The 17,962-nt window shown below is 26.4% G+C and overlaps 1 protein-coding gene across 7 annotated transcripts in view; it reads right to left on the bottom strand.

Annotated features, from left to right (window-relative positions):
* LOC145293822 (uncharacterized) overlaps window positions 1-17,962 on the bottom strand; it is a 564,435-nt gene that overhangs the window by 121,822 nt on the left and 424,651 nt on the right. For all 7 annotated transcript variants that reach the window (XR_013869774.1, XM_080140462.1, XM_080140456.1 and 4 more), the window contains one exon: window positions 15,394-15,532. Coding sequence is in view for 6 of the 7 variants with exons in the window: in XM_080140462.1 (XP_079996588.1) it covers window positions 15,394-15,532 (139 nt within the window). In the remaining variant the exon portion in view is untranslated. The remainder of the gene's footprint in view (window positions 1-15,393; window positions 15,533-17,962) is intronic.

The following is a 17,962-nucleotide window of genomic DNA, read 5'->3' on the forward strand; positions in this document are numbered from 1 at the left end:
TACATATATATAAATATATATACATATATTGAAATAGATACATATATATATATATATATATATATATATATATATATATATATATACATCTATATACATATATATGATGATTGTAACGTCTTGTCAGACGAGTGCCACTCCCTCAGGTACTGAAAGTTCATGAGCCGGAAGATAACCTTAACTTTAGTCCTGCCGGAAAAAATTCACACGCACAAGCAGACATGACACTGAAGACGGTCACTGGTATATATACATATATATATATATATATATATATATACATGCACGCATGCATACACATATATGCACATACACACATACAAATAACCCACATACATGCATACATACATACACATTACATATATGCATACATAGACATACTTATACATAAACATACACAAGACAGTCATTGGCATGCATACACACATATATATATATATATTTAAACGCAAATATACATATATACACATATCTGTAAACATACACATATGTACATACACCATGAATACACATACATATGTATAGACACACATGCATACATACAGATATACATACATATACATACATACACGCACATACATATATACACACACACTTACCTACATATACGTACACGTATGTAAATATGCACTCATATATACAGATATACATACACACCTACAAATACATACACACATATACATACATACGTACACATACGCACATACATATATATACACACACACACTTACCTACATATACATATGTACGTAAATATGCACTCATACACACATATACACACATATACATGCATACATACACAAATGCATAAATACACATACACACGCCCACATACATACATACACACAAACACACATATACATACAAACATAGATATACACACATACACATGTACATAAACATACATACACCTATATAAATATATACATAGATACATATAATAATGGCAGATCAATTACTACATGCTTCCAGCATTTCAGACCTACACGCGTCACAACTTTTCCGTCGCAATAGGACCGTTTCTTTTTTTTTTTCTTATAGCCTGAGGGAGTATCTGTACCTGATGGTGTTACAGAGTTTTAGCTTTGTACGACAGCTAAATCTCTCTCTCGGTTCAAAATGTTGAGATCCAGCAACAAGCAAGAGCAAGATAGCCAGCAACAAGTCAAACTGCAGACCAGCTTAATGCGGGTACTGGTCTCCCGCTTTATGTTTTTTAACTCAAAGATTTGCTTCTCCTAGAGGGGTTGCCTTCACCACGGCTTACGGGAGCCCCCTCCACCCCGCATACACATGGAAATAAACACATGCGTACATAGACATACGCCAACATACGTGTGCATGCGCACAGACATACAAATGTAATCACGTAGAGGCACACATACGTACGCACACACACACACATGCAAAATACACACAAATAAATAGTCCAAAAGTCATAAATAGTAAGTAAGTGATCAGCGATTGGACCTTTTTGTCCCTTTTCCTCCCTGCTTGGATTTTTTTTTTTTTTTAAATAAAGTTTGTTTCAAACTCGTTTTTTTGCAACACATGACGATAAAATTAACAGACTCGAATATAATTTTCCAAACAAAACAACGTACGATTTGACAAGATAGTCCAACTGAAAGTTATTTAAAGACGCTTGCACTTTTTTTTTTTTAAATAAAGTTTGTTTCAAACTCATTTTTTTGCAACACATGAAGATAAGATTAACAGACTCGCATATAATTTTCCAAACAAAAACAACGTACGAATTGACAAGACAGTCCAATACATACATATATATACATATACATCTATATACATATATATATGCATATATACATACATACATATGTATATATACATACTTATGATGATTGCAACGTCTTGTGAGACGAGTACCACTCCCTCAGACACTGAAAGTTCATGAGCCCGAAAAAGACATATAGTCCTGCCAGCGAATTCATATGCTCAAGTAGACATGACACTAAAAACGGTCATTGTCATACATACATATATATACATGCACACACACATACATATGTACACACATCACACACATATATACATGCGTACATACATAATACACAATACGCACACATAAATATACATACACACACACATGCAAACATAAACAAGACGGTCATTGGTATACATAAATATAAATATATACATGCATACATGTCTATAAGCATATGCTCATATACATGCATACATGTCTATAAGCATACGCTCATATATACACAATCCATAATAAACAAACATACATATACATACCCACATGCATACATACTCATATACATACATATACAAATACATAAACACGTATACTTACACATACATATGCGTACACATATGCACATATATATACATACACTTACCTACATGTACATACACATCTATATATATGCATTCATACACATGCACACATACACATACATACACACATGCATACATACACATACATGCAATATACACACATACATGCATACAAACATATATAAATGTATATATACACACATAAACATATATACACATAGACACATATACTTACATATACTCATAGATATGAATACATATAAACTCACATGTACATATATAAATATACACACACATACATATATAAATATACATACACATATACATACATAAATACATATAATGATGGCAGATTAATTGTTACATACATCCAGCATTACAGGCGTACACACGTCACAGCTTTTTTATCGCCACAGGACTTCTTTTTTTTTTTTCTTTAATAGACAAATGCCTGAGGGAGTATCTATACACAGATGATGTTACAGAGTCTTAGCTTTGTACGACAGCTAAATCTCTCTCTCAGTTAAAATGTTGATATCCAGCAACAAGCAAGAGCAAGATAGCCAGCAACAAATCAAACTGCAGACCAGCTTAATGCAGGTACTGGTCTCCCGCTTTGTTGTTTTTTTTTTTGTTTGTTTTTAAATGAAAAATATATATACATACATATACACATATACATACACACACACACACATATACATACATATTAAATTCCACAGCCAAACAATGTCGCAGCCCACAAGAGCCATGACAGTCAAAGAACCGGAAGTCCAATAAATGTATACATATATATGCATATATATATGCATGCACACACGCATACACATGTACACATATACATTCACGCACATGCACATACACGCATGCATACGTGCATGCATACGCACACACACAAGCACGCACACATATATATGTTTGTATATATATATATATATATGTATACGTACACATACACGCACATACACATGCACGTACACACATATATATGTATATGTAATTCCTCAATGGTCATGATGATAGTGATGAAGTTACAATTCAATAAATACACATGATAATAAACATGAAACCAAATCCACAGATGCAAAACGTAAAACAAGGCAGTCATGAATCTCGATGTTTTTGTTGTTGTTTTTTTTTTAAATTGAGAGAAGTGTTTAAAAAAAATGGTATAATTCCTCAATGGTCATGACGATAGTGATTATGTTACAATTCAATGAATACACATGATAATAAACATGAAAACAAATCCACAGATGCAAAACGTAAAACAAAGCAGTCATGAATCTCGATGTTTTTGTTGTTGTTGTTTTTTTTTAAATTGAGAGAAGCGTTTAAAAAAAATACATATATATGCATATATACATACATATATATATGCATATATATACACATATATAAATTTATATATACATATATATATATATTTACACGTATATATATATACATATATATATTAATTTATGTATACATATATACATATATATATACACATATAAATACCAACTAAAGACTTTTTGTAAACCAAATTTTTCTCTTCGGTATTTAAAAAAAAATACCACAGTTAAACTAAAATCAAGGAAAGATTTTTTTAAACTAAAGTTGTCACTGAATAACGGATATAAGACAGTAAAACGTCACGCAAAAAAACAAAAAATTTCAATGTAGTCCATACATTTTATTTTTTTCAATTGTGCCTCGAGTTGAAAAACTTTTTTTTTTCTATGGAAAGAGTTGTTCTTAAGTTCGGCTGTTATTCATTAGGAAATGCCTAAAACGGAAAAGTAAATCGTATTTTGTGGTTTCAGCAAAAGCCTCAATTCTTATGTTGTGGTTGGATGAGCTTGACTCGCTAGCGAAGTGAGAAAATAGTATTCGAACAGCGATATTACTATTGAAAACAGGAACTATGAACAATTTTTTTTGTAACACAAGCCATTTTATATGGTACGGATATTGTGTTGCATGTGAAATTGTACAATTTTTCTTCGTAACTGCATTACTGCTACTGAAGGATACAAAAAAAAAGAATGGAAGATTTATCTAGAATGTTAATGCAATTTTTGCAGACGCAACAAAAGGCGCAATCCGAGCTAGATGCACGTAGAGAGGAGAAATTATTGAAATGGCAAATGGAACAAGAAGAAAGGCAGAAGAAATTACAACTTGAACAAGAAGAAAGGCAGAAGAAATTATAATTTGAATATGAAGAAAGGCAAAATGAACGTTTTGCTAAAACACTGGAACTATTAAAGACTAATCGAGAAAATGTCGACAGTACTAATTTCTCGCATACAACTATATTTAATAGCATGGACACATTTAATTATGTGCCGGAGGAAGAAAAGACTTTTGAAGCATACTATACAAGATACGAGGATGTCTTTCAACTGGACTGCAAAAGTTGGCCAAATAGCCAGAAAGTGAGCCTTTTACTCAGGAAGTTGGGTGTAAGAGAACACAGCAAGTTCGTAGATTATATACTACCTAAAAAAACTACGGAATTAGATTTCATGGAAGCTGTAAAATTACTAAAAGAATTATTTAATCCGAATATATCTCTTTTTCATAAGAGATGGTTGTGTATGAATCTAAGGAAGATGGACAACCAAGATTATTTGACATACGCATCAGTTGTCAATAAAAACTGTGATAATTTTAAGCTAGCAGAACTAACAGTAGAAGATTTAAAATGCCTAATTTTCGCACAAGGGTTAGTCTCCACGAAAAATGCAGAAATACGCAGACGAGTGTTGTCTAAGCTGGAATCTGAGCAAGATTTAAGACTTCAGAAATTAGCAGAGGATTGTGAAAGGGCCATTACACTAAAAAAGGATTCAAAAAAGATAGAAGAATCCGGAGTGGCATATGTAAGAAAGGTTAAAAAACCATACACACCAACCAAGAACTATACAAATAAAAGCAGTCAAAACGGAACGAGATATTTCAAATATAATAATTATAATTATAGTAAAGAATATAACAAGTCTCTTCCTAGATATAACTGTAAGAGATGCGCAGAAAGACATTGGGAATCGGATTGCCCTTATAAGAAGAAAAAAATGCTACATTTGCAAGTCGGACACAAAAGCGATTGTTGCAGATATAAAGATTTCACCAGAAAGAGAGTACAGCAAACAAAATCAAATGAAAAATTAGACAAAAATCGGCGAAAATACATAAAAGCGGAAATATTTAAAACGCCAATAAAATTACAACTGGATTCAGGATCCGATATTTCTATAATAAACTTGAATACATGGAAAAAGTTGGGTAAACCAACCATGATGAAAACAAGTAAATCAGCTCGGACGGTAACTAGTGGTGAGATAAAACTTGAAGGAGAAGTTATCCTTCCGATAAAATTAAAAGGGATTACGAAGAAATTAAAAATGTTCGTATTGAAAAATAGTTTGGAATAGATTTACTTGAGAAATTTGGACTCTGGGATAAGCCAATTAATACATTCTGTAAAAAAATAGAATGTACTACTCCAACAACATAAAATATAAAGGAGGACTAAAAAAAATTATTCCCTGATGTATTTATGACTAAATTAGGTCGTTGCAATAAATTTTAGGCCTCGTTTGAACTTAAAGAAAACACCAGCCCAATTTTTAGAAAAAAGCGAAACGTTCCGTTCGCTGGGGTGGAAAAGATTAATAAAGAATTAGACAGATTGGAACAGACAGGCATACTATCAAAAATAGAATACAGGGATTGGGCAGCCCCCACCGTATATGTAAGGAAAAAGAATGATAAAATCAGAGTGTGCGCAGACTTTTCGACAGGTCTAAACTCCACATTACAAGATTACCATTACCCTCTACCAAGCCCAGAGGAAATATTCACAAAGTTGAATGGTGGTAATATCTTCTCCAAGAAGCGACGCGTATTTACAAAAACCGGTTGAGGAGAATTGCTCAAAAATACTATGCATCAACACGCATAAGGGATTGTACAAATACAACCGGTTGCCCTTTGGCATCAAAGTAGCACCTGAACCAAAAAAAAAAAACGCCACATTCAAGATGGTGATTATACTACAGCAGTCGAAGAGGAGGAAACCATGGACATCATATACGAATCCTTTAATTTGGAACCACCTCAATATACACCTGACCCCGAAGATCAGGTAGAAAAAGAAAGTTTAATGAACCATTAATGTTAAATCCCAAGAGAAAAAGATATTGAAATCTGTGCGACTTCAAATCTTGGGAGGAGGGTGTTGTAGTGACACACATTCATTTGCATATGTGGATAGTAATTACACATAAATAGGAAGACTCAGTTAGTCTGAGTGTGTGTTCACCAGAAGCCACCGAAGGCCGCCGAGAGCAGATATGTTTCTCCAGCAAAGACTCTCTTATTTGACACCATTATGCAAATATCCTGTAAATATACCTTTGTCTAATACACTTCTTATTTGATCTACCTTTGTTTGTTGAGTCGTCATTTGTATTGCTTTCTACGTTACTTGTTTCAACCTGCAAATTTAACACTAATAAATACAATAAATTATTGATAGCAACTAAACAACATAAATAATTCTAATAAATACAATAAATTATTGATAGCAACTAAACAACATAAATAATTCTCATAAATACAATAAATTATTGATAGCAAATAAACAACATAAATAATTCTAATAAATACAATAAATTATTGATAGCAAATAAACAACATAAATAATTCTCATAAATACAATAAATTATTGATAGCAAATAAACAACATAAATAATTCTAATAAATACAATAAATTATTGATAGCAAATAAACAACATAAATAATTCTAATAAATACAATAAATTATTGATAGCAACTAAACAACATAAATAATTCTCATAATACAATAAATTATTGATAGCAACTAAACAACATAAATAATTCTCATAAATACAGTAAATTATTGATAGCAACTAAACAATATAAGTAATTCTAATAAATACAATAAATTATTGATAGCAACTAAACAACATAAATAATTCTCATAAATACAATAAATTATTGATAGCAAATAAACAACATAAATAATTCTAATAAATACAATAAATTATTGATAGCAAATAAACAACATAAATAATTCTAATAAATACAATAAATTATTGATAGCAACTAAACAACATAAATAATTCTCATAAATACAGTAAATTATTGATAGCAACTAAACAATATAAATAATTCTAATAAATACAATAAATTATTGATAGCAACTAAACAACATAAATAATTCTAATAAATACAATAAATTATTGATAGCAACTAAACAACATAAATAATTCTAATAAATACAATAAATTATTGATAGCAACTAAACAACATAAATAATTCTAATAAATACAGTAAATTATTGATAGCAACTAAACAACATAAATAATTCTAATAAATACAGTAAATTATTGATAGCAACTAAACAACATAAATAATTCTAATAAATACAATAAATTATTGATAGCAACTAAACAACATAAATAATTCTTATAAATACAGTAAATTATTGATAGCAACTAAACAAGATAAATAATTCTAATAAATACAATAAATTATTGATAGCAACTAAACAACATAAATAATTCTAATAAATACAATAAATTATTGATAGCAACTAAACAACATAAATAATTCTTATAAATACAGTAAATTATTGATAGCAACTAAACAACATAAATAATTCTAATAAATACAATAAATTATTGATAGCAACTAAACAACATAAATAATTCTCATAATACAATAAATTATTGATAGCAACTAAACAACATAAATAATTCTCATAAATACAGTAAATTATTGATAGCAACTAAACAATATAAGTAATTCTAATAAATATAATAAATTATTGATAGCAACTAAACAACATAAATAATTCTCATAAATACAATAAATTATTGATAGCAAATAAACAACATAAATAATTCTAATAAATACAATAAATTATTGATAGCAAATAAACAACATAAATAATTCTAATAAATACAATAAATTATTGATAGCAACTAAACAACATAAATAATTCTCATAAATACAGTAAATTATTGATAGCAACTAAACAATATAAATAATTCTAATAAATACAATAAATTATTGATAGCAACTAAACAACATAAATAATTCTAATAAATACAATAAATTATTGATAGCAACTAAACAACATAAATAATTCTAATAAATACAGTAAATTATTGATAGCAACTAAACAACATAAATAATTCTAATAAATACAGTAAATTATTGATAGCAACTAAACAACATAAATAATTCTAATAAATACAATAAATTATTGATAGCAACTAAACAACATAAATAATTCTTATAAATACAGTAAATTATTGATAGCAACTAAACAAGATAAATAATTCTAATAAATACAATAAATTATTGATAGCAACTAAACAACATAAATAATTCTTATAAATACAGTAAATTATTGATAGCAACTAAACAAGATAAATAATTCTAATAAATACAATAAATTATTGATAGCAACTAAACAACATAAATAATTCTAATAAATACAATAAATTATTGATAGCAACTAAACAACATAAATAATTCTTATAAATACAGTAAATTATTGATAGCAACTAAACAACATAAATAATTCTAATAAATACAATAAATTATTGATAGCAACTAAACAACATAAATAATTCTAATAAATACAGTAAATTATTGATAGCAACTAAACAACATAAATAATTCTAATTAATACAATAAATTATTGATAGCAACTAAACAACATAAATAATTCTAATACATACAATAAATTATTGATAGCAACTAAACAACATAAATAATTCTCATAAATACAATAAATTATTGATAGCAACTAAACAACATAAATAATTCTAATAAATACAATAAATTATTGATAGCAACTAAACAACATAAATAATTCTCATAAATACAGTAAATTATTGATAGCAACTAAACAACATAAATAATTCTAATAAATACAATAAATTATTGATAGCAACTAAACAACATAAATAATTCTAATAAATACAGTAAATTATTGATAGCAACTAAACAACATAAATAATTCTAATAAATACAATAAATTATTGATAGCAACTAAACAACATAAATAATTCTAATAAATACAATAAATTATTGATAGCAACTAAACAACATAAATAATTCTCATAAATACAGTAAATTATTGATAGCAAATAAACAACATAAATAATTCTAATAAATACAATAAATTATTGATAGCAACTAAACAACATAAATAATTCTTATAAATACAGTAAATTATTGATAGCAACTAAACATTATAAATAATTCTAATAAATACAATAAATTATTGATAGCAACTAAACAACATAAATAATTCTAATAAATACAATAAATTATTGATAGCAACAACATAAATAATTCTAATAAATACAATAAATTATGGATAGCAACTAAACAATATAAATAATTTAATAAATACAATAAATTATTGATAGCAACTAAACAACATAAATAATTCTCATAAATACAATAAATTATTGATAGCAACTAAACAATATAAATAATTCTAATAAATACAATAAATTATTGATAGCAACTAAACAACATAAATAATTCTAATAAATACAATAAATTATTGATAGCAACTAAACAACATAAATAATTCTCATAAATACAATAAATTATTGATAGCAACTAAACAACATAAATAATTCTAATAAATACAATAAATTATTGATAGCAACTAAACAATATAAATAATTCTAATAAATACAATAAATTATTGATAGCAACTAAACAACATAAATAATTCTAATAAATACAATAAATTATTGATAGCAACTAAACAACATAAATAATTCTAATAAATACAATAAATTATTGATAGCAACTAAACAACATAAATAATTCTCATAAATACAATAAATTATTGATAGCAACTAAACAATATAAATAATTCTAATAAATACAATAAATTATTGATAGCAACTAAACAATATAAATAATTTAATAAATACAATAAATTATTGATAGCAACTAAACAACATAAATAATTCTAATAAATACAATAAATTATTGATAGCAACTAAACAATATAAATAATTCTAATAAATACAATAAATTATTGATAGCAACTAAACAACATAAATAATTCTAATAAATACAATAAATTATTGATAGCAACTAAACAACATAAATAATTCTAATAAATACAATAAATTATTGATAGCAACTAAACAACATAAATAATTCTCATAAATACAATAAATTATTGATAGCAACTAAACAATATAAATAATTCTAATAAATACAATAAATTATTGATAGCAACTAAACAATATAAATAATTTAATAAATACAATAAATTATTGATAGCAACTAAACAACATAAATAATTCTCATAAATACAATAAATTATTGATAGCAACTAAACAACATAAATAATTCTCATAAATACAATAAATTATTGATAGCAACTAAACAACATAAATAATTCTTATAAATACAATAAATTATTGATAGCAACTAAACAATATAGATTATTCTAATAAATACAATAAATTGTGGATAGCAACTAAACAATATAAATAATTTAATAAATACAATAAATTATTGATAGCAACTAAACAACATAAATAATTCTCATAAATACAGTAAATTATTGATAGCAACTAAACATAAATAATTCTAATAAATACAATAAATTATTGATAGCAACTAAACAATATAAATAATTCTAATAAATACAATAAATTATTGATAGCAACTAAACAACATAAATAATTCTCATAAATACAATAAATTATTGATAGCAACTAAACAATATAAATAATTCTCATAAATACAGTAAATTATTGATAGCAACTAAACAATATAAATAATTCTCATAAATACAATAAATTATTGATAGCAACTAAACAACATAAACAATTCTCATAAATACAATAAATTATTGATAGCAACTAAATAACTAAACAATCCTTTTATAAAATATAATAACTTATTTATTGCAATTAAACAACAACAAAAATAATCTTCATTGCAACTAAATAACAACAAAATATTTTAATAAGTACAATAAATATTAAATTGCAACAAAACAACAAAAATAATTCCAATAAACACAATAAATTATTAATTTTACCAAAAAAATAAATCTAATAAATCCAATATATTATTTATTGCATCTAAAAACCAGAAAAATTCTAATAAATGCAAAAAATTGTTTATATTTTTTATTGACACTAAACAACAAAAATTATTCTAATAAATACAAATTATTTGTTGTAACTAAACAACAAAAGATCATTCAAACAAATACAACAAATTATTTATTGAAAATAAACAAAAAAAAGTCTAATAAATTCAATAAATAATTTTATACAACAAATCTAAGAAAGGAAATAAATTATATATTTCAACTAAACAACAACAAAATTCTAATAAATACAATAAATGATTTATTGAAATTAAACAAAAAACAAACGTCCAAATTATTACAATAAATTATTTATTGCAACTAAACAACAAAAAATAATTCTAATAAATAAAATACATTATTTATTGCAACTAAACAACAAACATTTTGATAAATACAATAGATTATTAAGTGCAATCAAAAAACAAATACAACAATCATTCTAATAAGTATAAAAAATATTTATTGCCACAAAATAACAAAAAATAATTCTAATAAATAAAATACATTATTTATTGCAACTAAATAAGATAATCATTAGTAATTGTCTGTATTTTTGAGATGAGGTGTTTTCATTGTTCGAGACTCCTAATAAACGGTTCCCCAGTTCGATACAAAACACCTGACGAAGGCCGGAGGGCAAAACGGCCGAAACGTTGTGACAAGAACAACCAAGATGAGGAAGTCAGTCCGACAATCTCAATCAAGATAATCATTCTAATAAATTAAATAAAAATTTATAACAACTAAACAACAAAAAAACTAATCATTCTAATAAATACAAAAAATCATTTATTACAAGTAAACAACAATAAATACAATAATTTTTTTTCCTCTTTAACAACATTACAATTATGCTAATAGATATAATAAATGATTTATTGCAACAACAAACAATCATTCTATTAAATACAATAAATTATTTATTGCAAGTAAACAACAACAAAAAATGTTAATACAATAAATTCTTTATTGCAACTAAAAACAAAATAATTCTAATAATTACAATAAATAATTTATTGTAACTAAACAAAATAGTAATATTATTAAATCCAATAATAATTTATTACAATAACAAAACAATCTGTAAATTATTTATTGCAACTAAACAACAACAAAAATTCTAATAAACACAATAAACAATTTATTGCAACAAAACAATAAAAAGTAATATTAATAAATACAATAAATTATTTATTGTAACTAAAATCCTAAACAAATTCTAATAAATAAAATATATATTGCAGCTAAACAACAAAAAATAATTCTAAAAACTACAATAAATCATAAATTGACAATAAACTACAAAAATATTTCTAATATATATAATAATGCAGCTACATAAAAACAACCATTCCAAGAAAAAATTATTATTGCAAATAAGAACAAAAAGAAATTTATTACAACTAAACAACAAAAAATACAAATAAATAAAATAAAATATTTATTGCAACGAAGCAACAAACAATCATTCTAATGAATACAATACATTATTTATTGCAACTAAACACGAAAAAATATAACAATACAATAAATTATTTTTGCAACTAAACAACAAAAACAAGCAATCATTCTGATAAATTCAAAAAATTATTTATTTCAACTAAACAGAAAAACAATCATTCTAATAAATACTGTAAATTATTTATTGCAACTAAACAACAAAAAATAATTTAAAAAAACAAATAAATTATTTACGGATACTAAACAACAAAATCTTTCTAATAGATACAATAAATCATTCTTGCAATTAAACAACTGAAATACTTCTAATAATACAATAAATTATTTATTCCAACTAAACATTACAATTATTCTTATAAATACAATTATTTTTTGCAACTAAAAAACTAAAATCAATCATTCTAATAACTACAATAAATTATTTATTGCAACTAAACCAAACAAAATAATTCTAATAAATACAATAAATTATTTATTGCAACTGAACAACAAAACAATCTTTCTAATAAATTCAACAAATAATTCATTACAACTAAACACCAAAAAAATAATCTATAAAAAACAATAAATTATTTATTGCAACTAAACAACAAAATATAATTCTAATAAATACAAGAAATCAATCCATCTGTATTTCTATAAAAGTTAAATTTTGTATGTGTGTCTGTGTATGTACATTTCCTTGCCAAACTACTCTGTCAATTTTCAGTCTACAGACAATTGATTTGAGATAATGGGTATTGAGATTTGGGAAAATCATTTAAATCAGTTTTTGGACAAAAATTTGGCTGTCAATGCGTCAATCTTTGAAAACTCTTCCAAACTCCTCCGCCAATTTTGGGTATAAACACTTGAAATTTTAGATGTAGGTTACTTGAAGATGGATCAACTTTTTTAATTTGATTTGAACCCAAAGCAATAAATGTTAAGGTGTCAAAATTGGGGTTAAAGTTAAAAAACATTTGACCATGGCGGTCTCTACCAAATTACTCAGCCAATTTTTGATCTAAACATTTGCCATTTTACATAAAGTGTATTCAGACATAGGGCAAACTTTTAATCGGTTTTTACCGAAAATTTGACTGCCAAGGGGTCAAAATTCAAAAGATTTTACTTTTGCGGTCTCTAACAAACTATTTAGCCTATTTGGGTCTAAACATTTGAAATTCTACATAAAGAGTATTCAGACATGCAGCAAGCTTTTTAATCAGTTTTTGAGCGAAAGTTTGGCTGCCAAGAGGTCAAAGTTGAAAGACTTGACCTTTGCAAACTCTACCAAACTCCTCCACCAATTTTGGGTCTAAACACTTGAAATTTTAGATGTAGGTTACCTGGACATGAGTCAAACTTTTAAAGACGTATATACATATGCACATAAGTTATGAAGTGTACATACGGCCCAAGTAAAGCCAGGCTGAACTGCTAGTAAGTTAATAAAACTAAACAACAAAAAAATCATTCTTATAAATACAATAAATTATTTATTACAACTAAACAACAAAATAATGAATGAAAACCTTACTTCTAGATCTATTTATGACCACAGTTCTTGAAGATTATGTAACTAATGTTCATAGCCCACTCAGGAATGCTAATCACGCTGTGAGAATAGTAGAACTTAGCCCTAACTTTTTCAATCGAAAACTGAAGAGCCATTGCTCAAAACTACTAATAAATACAATAAATAAGTTATTACAACTAACAATAGAACAATAAAATAAACATTCTACTAAATACATTGATTTAGTTACAACTAAACAATAAAATAAATTTTCGAATAATTACAATAAATTAGTTATTACAACTAAAAACTAAAACAATAAAATAATCAGTCTAATAAATTCCATAAATAAAACAATAAAATAAACATTTACATAAATACAATAAATTAGTTATTACAACTAAAATTTAAAAAAAAATTATCATTCTAATTAATACAATTAATTACTTATTTCAACTCAATAATAAAACAATTAAATAATGATTCTAATAAATACAATAAACTCTTTATCACAACTAAATATACTTTAATTTATTAAATATATTTTAATTTTATTTGATTTAATATATTTTATTTATAAAATATATTTTGATTTTTAAATATATTTTGATTTATTTTTTAAATATATTTTTGATATTTTATTGAATACATTTTGATTATTTTTAATTTTGATATTTTTAATATTTTATTAAAATATAACTTTTTAAATGAATTTTGATTAATTTATTAAGTATATCTTTTATATCAATCTTTTAGAGCAACAAAATAACAGATTATAAACATAATTAGGAACTAATCAACTTTTATAGATATTATTGTTCACATTGTTGATCCATTAAAGGTTTCATTCTCTTCCAAGTATGATATACAATTTTTATGATATTTGATATACACGTGCTTCTATTTAATTTTGTCAAAAACTTGATAAAAAGATAAAAAAAAAAGAAATTTATAATTTTACCTGAGCTATCTTTTAATTTCCTGTCTACGAGTTTCTTCAGTTCTATTTCTTCTTCGGTCAATTGAACATCCAATGAAAATTTAACAAGAGCCAGTAATTCTTCTTTGTTTTCATCACTCAGTTGTTGTACTTCAGCTTGCTAGTACAAAATAATAATAACATTCATTAATAGAAGATCAATCTATAATGAGGCACTGTGCTTCCAATGGACTCAAAATGAAAAAAAGAGGAAAGGCCAAGTGATAAAATCATTCACTGTGAAAAGAGAAATAAAGTCATATTTAAGTGAACATGGAGAGGGCTGCATATTTTTTAAGGAATTCAGTACACAAATAGAAATAAAGTTAATTTAATACAAAATGGAAAAATGTTTTTGTAAACTTCTTTTTCTTGGAAAATAAAAATAAATTTCTTTTGGAAAATAAAAAAATTGATTTTGGAAGATAAAAACCAACAAAAAAAGACATTTTAAAAAACAAAATATAAATTTATTTTAAATTTTAAACTAACAACACACAGTGGTCATTGTCATTATCATATTCAGTTTAACATTTGTTTTACATGCTAGCATGGATTGAATGGCATTAAAAAATTAACCTACAATGTCATCTATTACTAGTCAGATCTTTATTCATTCCTCTTTCCCTCAGATTCATTTCTATCACTTCTTTTCATTTTCTGTACCATAAAAAAAAAATGAATTGCACCAGACTTCATTTTCACAAACTTAGGAGAACTTTCATTTTTGGTAGAGCTTTGCAACAATACAACCACTGATCATCATTTCTGGTTTTGTAAATATTCAGTCTCAGACCTATTTTCCTTAGCATCCTTCTAAATCTTTAATTTAATAAGTAAGTCTTCCATTGTTTCACAGGCAAGCATACAGTATCTCTCTAACAACATTTTTTGTAACAAAAGAAGAAAATGCATAAAGATCTTCCTGCATTATCCGTCTTCATTTTATTCACAGTTTCTCATAGAATTTTTTTCTTTAGTTTTTATAGCTGGTTGTAATAAAAGAAACTCCTTACAAAAGCAGTAGCACATCTGTTTGGCATGTCCAGTGTGAGAATCGAGGAAAGTGAAAGAAGTAAAGAACTTGTGTTTGCAGCTAAATGTTTTTACCTGTGGCATGAACTTGCATACGAGAGAAATAGCTGCTTTACAAGGAGCAAATTGAAGAGGAAAAATAGTTCAGTGCTTGACAGCTAAAACATCAAACTGAGATTCGCTGGTGTTGTAAATTTCATTTTTAATGAAGAGAAGTTCTGTCAGTTATCTTTACAAGATTACAAGCTATTTTTTTTTAAATTTTATCTTTACATATAACCCCTATCCTCGAGTAACCTTTAGGCCTTGATAAGGAGTGACTCCCTATTAAAAAACAATAATTGACAGGTTCAATACCTACTTAATTCCAGAGTTTGATGGATCTGCTACTGGTAAATGGATTGTGAAGGTTGAGCATGTTTGAAAATTGTTCCCCCAAAAAAGAGTCAGCAACAATCATCCCCTTGAGGTCAACTGAAGGATTCTGTACAAAACATCAGCAAGTTGAAATAGTTTTTTGAAAGTTGGAGATGAAGCAGACTTAGATGAAATTAAGCACAGCATATCTACAGTATTTGGAACAAATCATTTTGTTGCATGCTAGAAGTTTATTAATCGGCAGTTTCATCCCTACTTAACTGATTAACAAAGATTGTCACCACTGTTTAGTGGTGTGAGTCACAAGATCTTAAAGTGTACCTTTTTAGTAGGCTTACCTGAAGATATTAATAGGTTTTTGCAAGCGTCATCAAAAATTGAGGAATTAATAACTGTAAAGTTATTGACCCAAGCTCGAAACATCTTCAAGAAATCGAAACCAATTACAGCAGCAGCAAGTACGAGTTGTGCTGCATCTAGACATTATGGAAACAATATGGATTCTCACTCAGCTAGCGTTAAGTGCAAGAGTCAGGTGTATGTGAGGATCTTTCTCATTTTGCTAAGGAATGTTGGAGTCAAAGTAGAGGAATGTTTAGCCATGAGCACAAAAAAAAAAAAATCACTACAGTGAGTTGGGTCACATATCTTGCAATTGTTCAGGGACAAGGTATTGTCACCACTCTTACTCCCTACCAAACAATGAACACAGAATGGCCTGATATTGTTGTCAAAATTGATAATGTGTTGTGTTCTGCACTCACAAACATGGAAAGTTTCTGGGGGATAGCGCTAATCACTATCAGATGTGGAAGAAGCAATGAGTGGATATTCTAACTATGGATGGAGTATGCTGAGTATTATGTTATGGTATAGGGACTATCATGATCTGTATTAAGAAAGATGACACAGCTGCAGTTGACATTCTGGTGATGCAGGAAAATACCCTTGGCTATGAACTATTAATTGAAATTCAAGCAGTAAATGCTTTAAAGGGGTGTCGTGATCTCGACTCGCAGATAGAAAGAAGTGTGTGCAGCTATTTCTATGGAGGAAAAACAAACTTCCATGCTACATATGTACACGCAAAAAAAAGTCTGGATTCCGAGGTGGAAGTGGGTTATAAATAAAACCCCAG

This window comes from Euprymna scolopes, chromosome 15 (assembly GCF_053919585.1).
Source record: "Euprymna scolopes isolate OS-2025 chromosome 15, ASM5391958v1, whole genome shotgun sequence".
In the NCBI taxonomy this organism is placed as follows: domain Eukaryota; kingdom Metazoa; phylum Mollusca; class Cephalopoda; order Sepiida; family Sepiolidae; genus Euprymna; species Euprymna scolopes.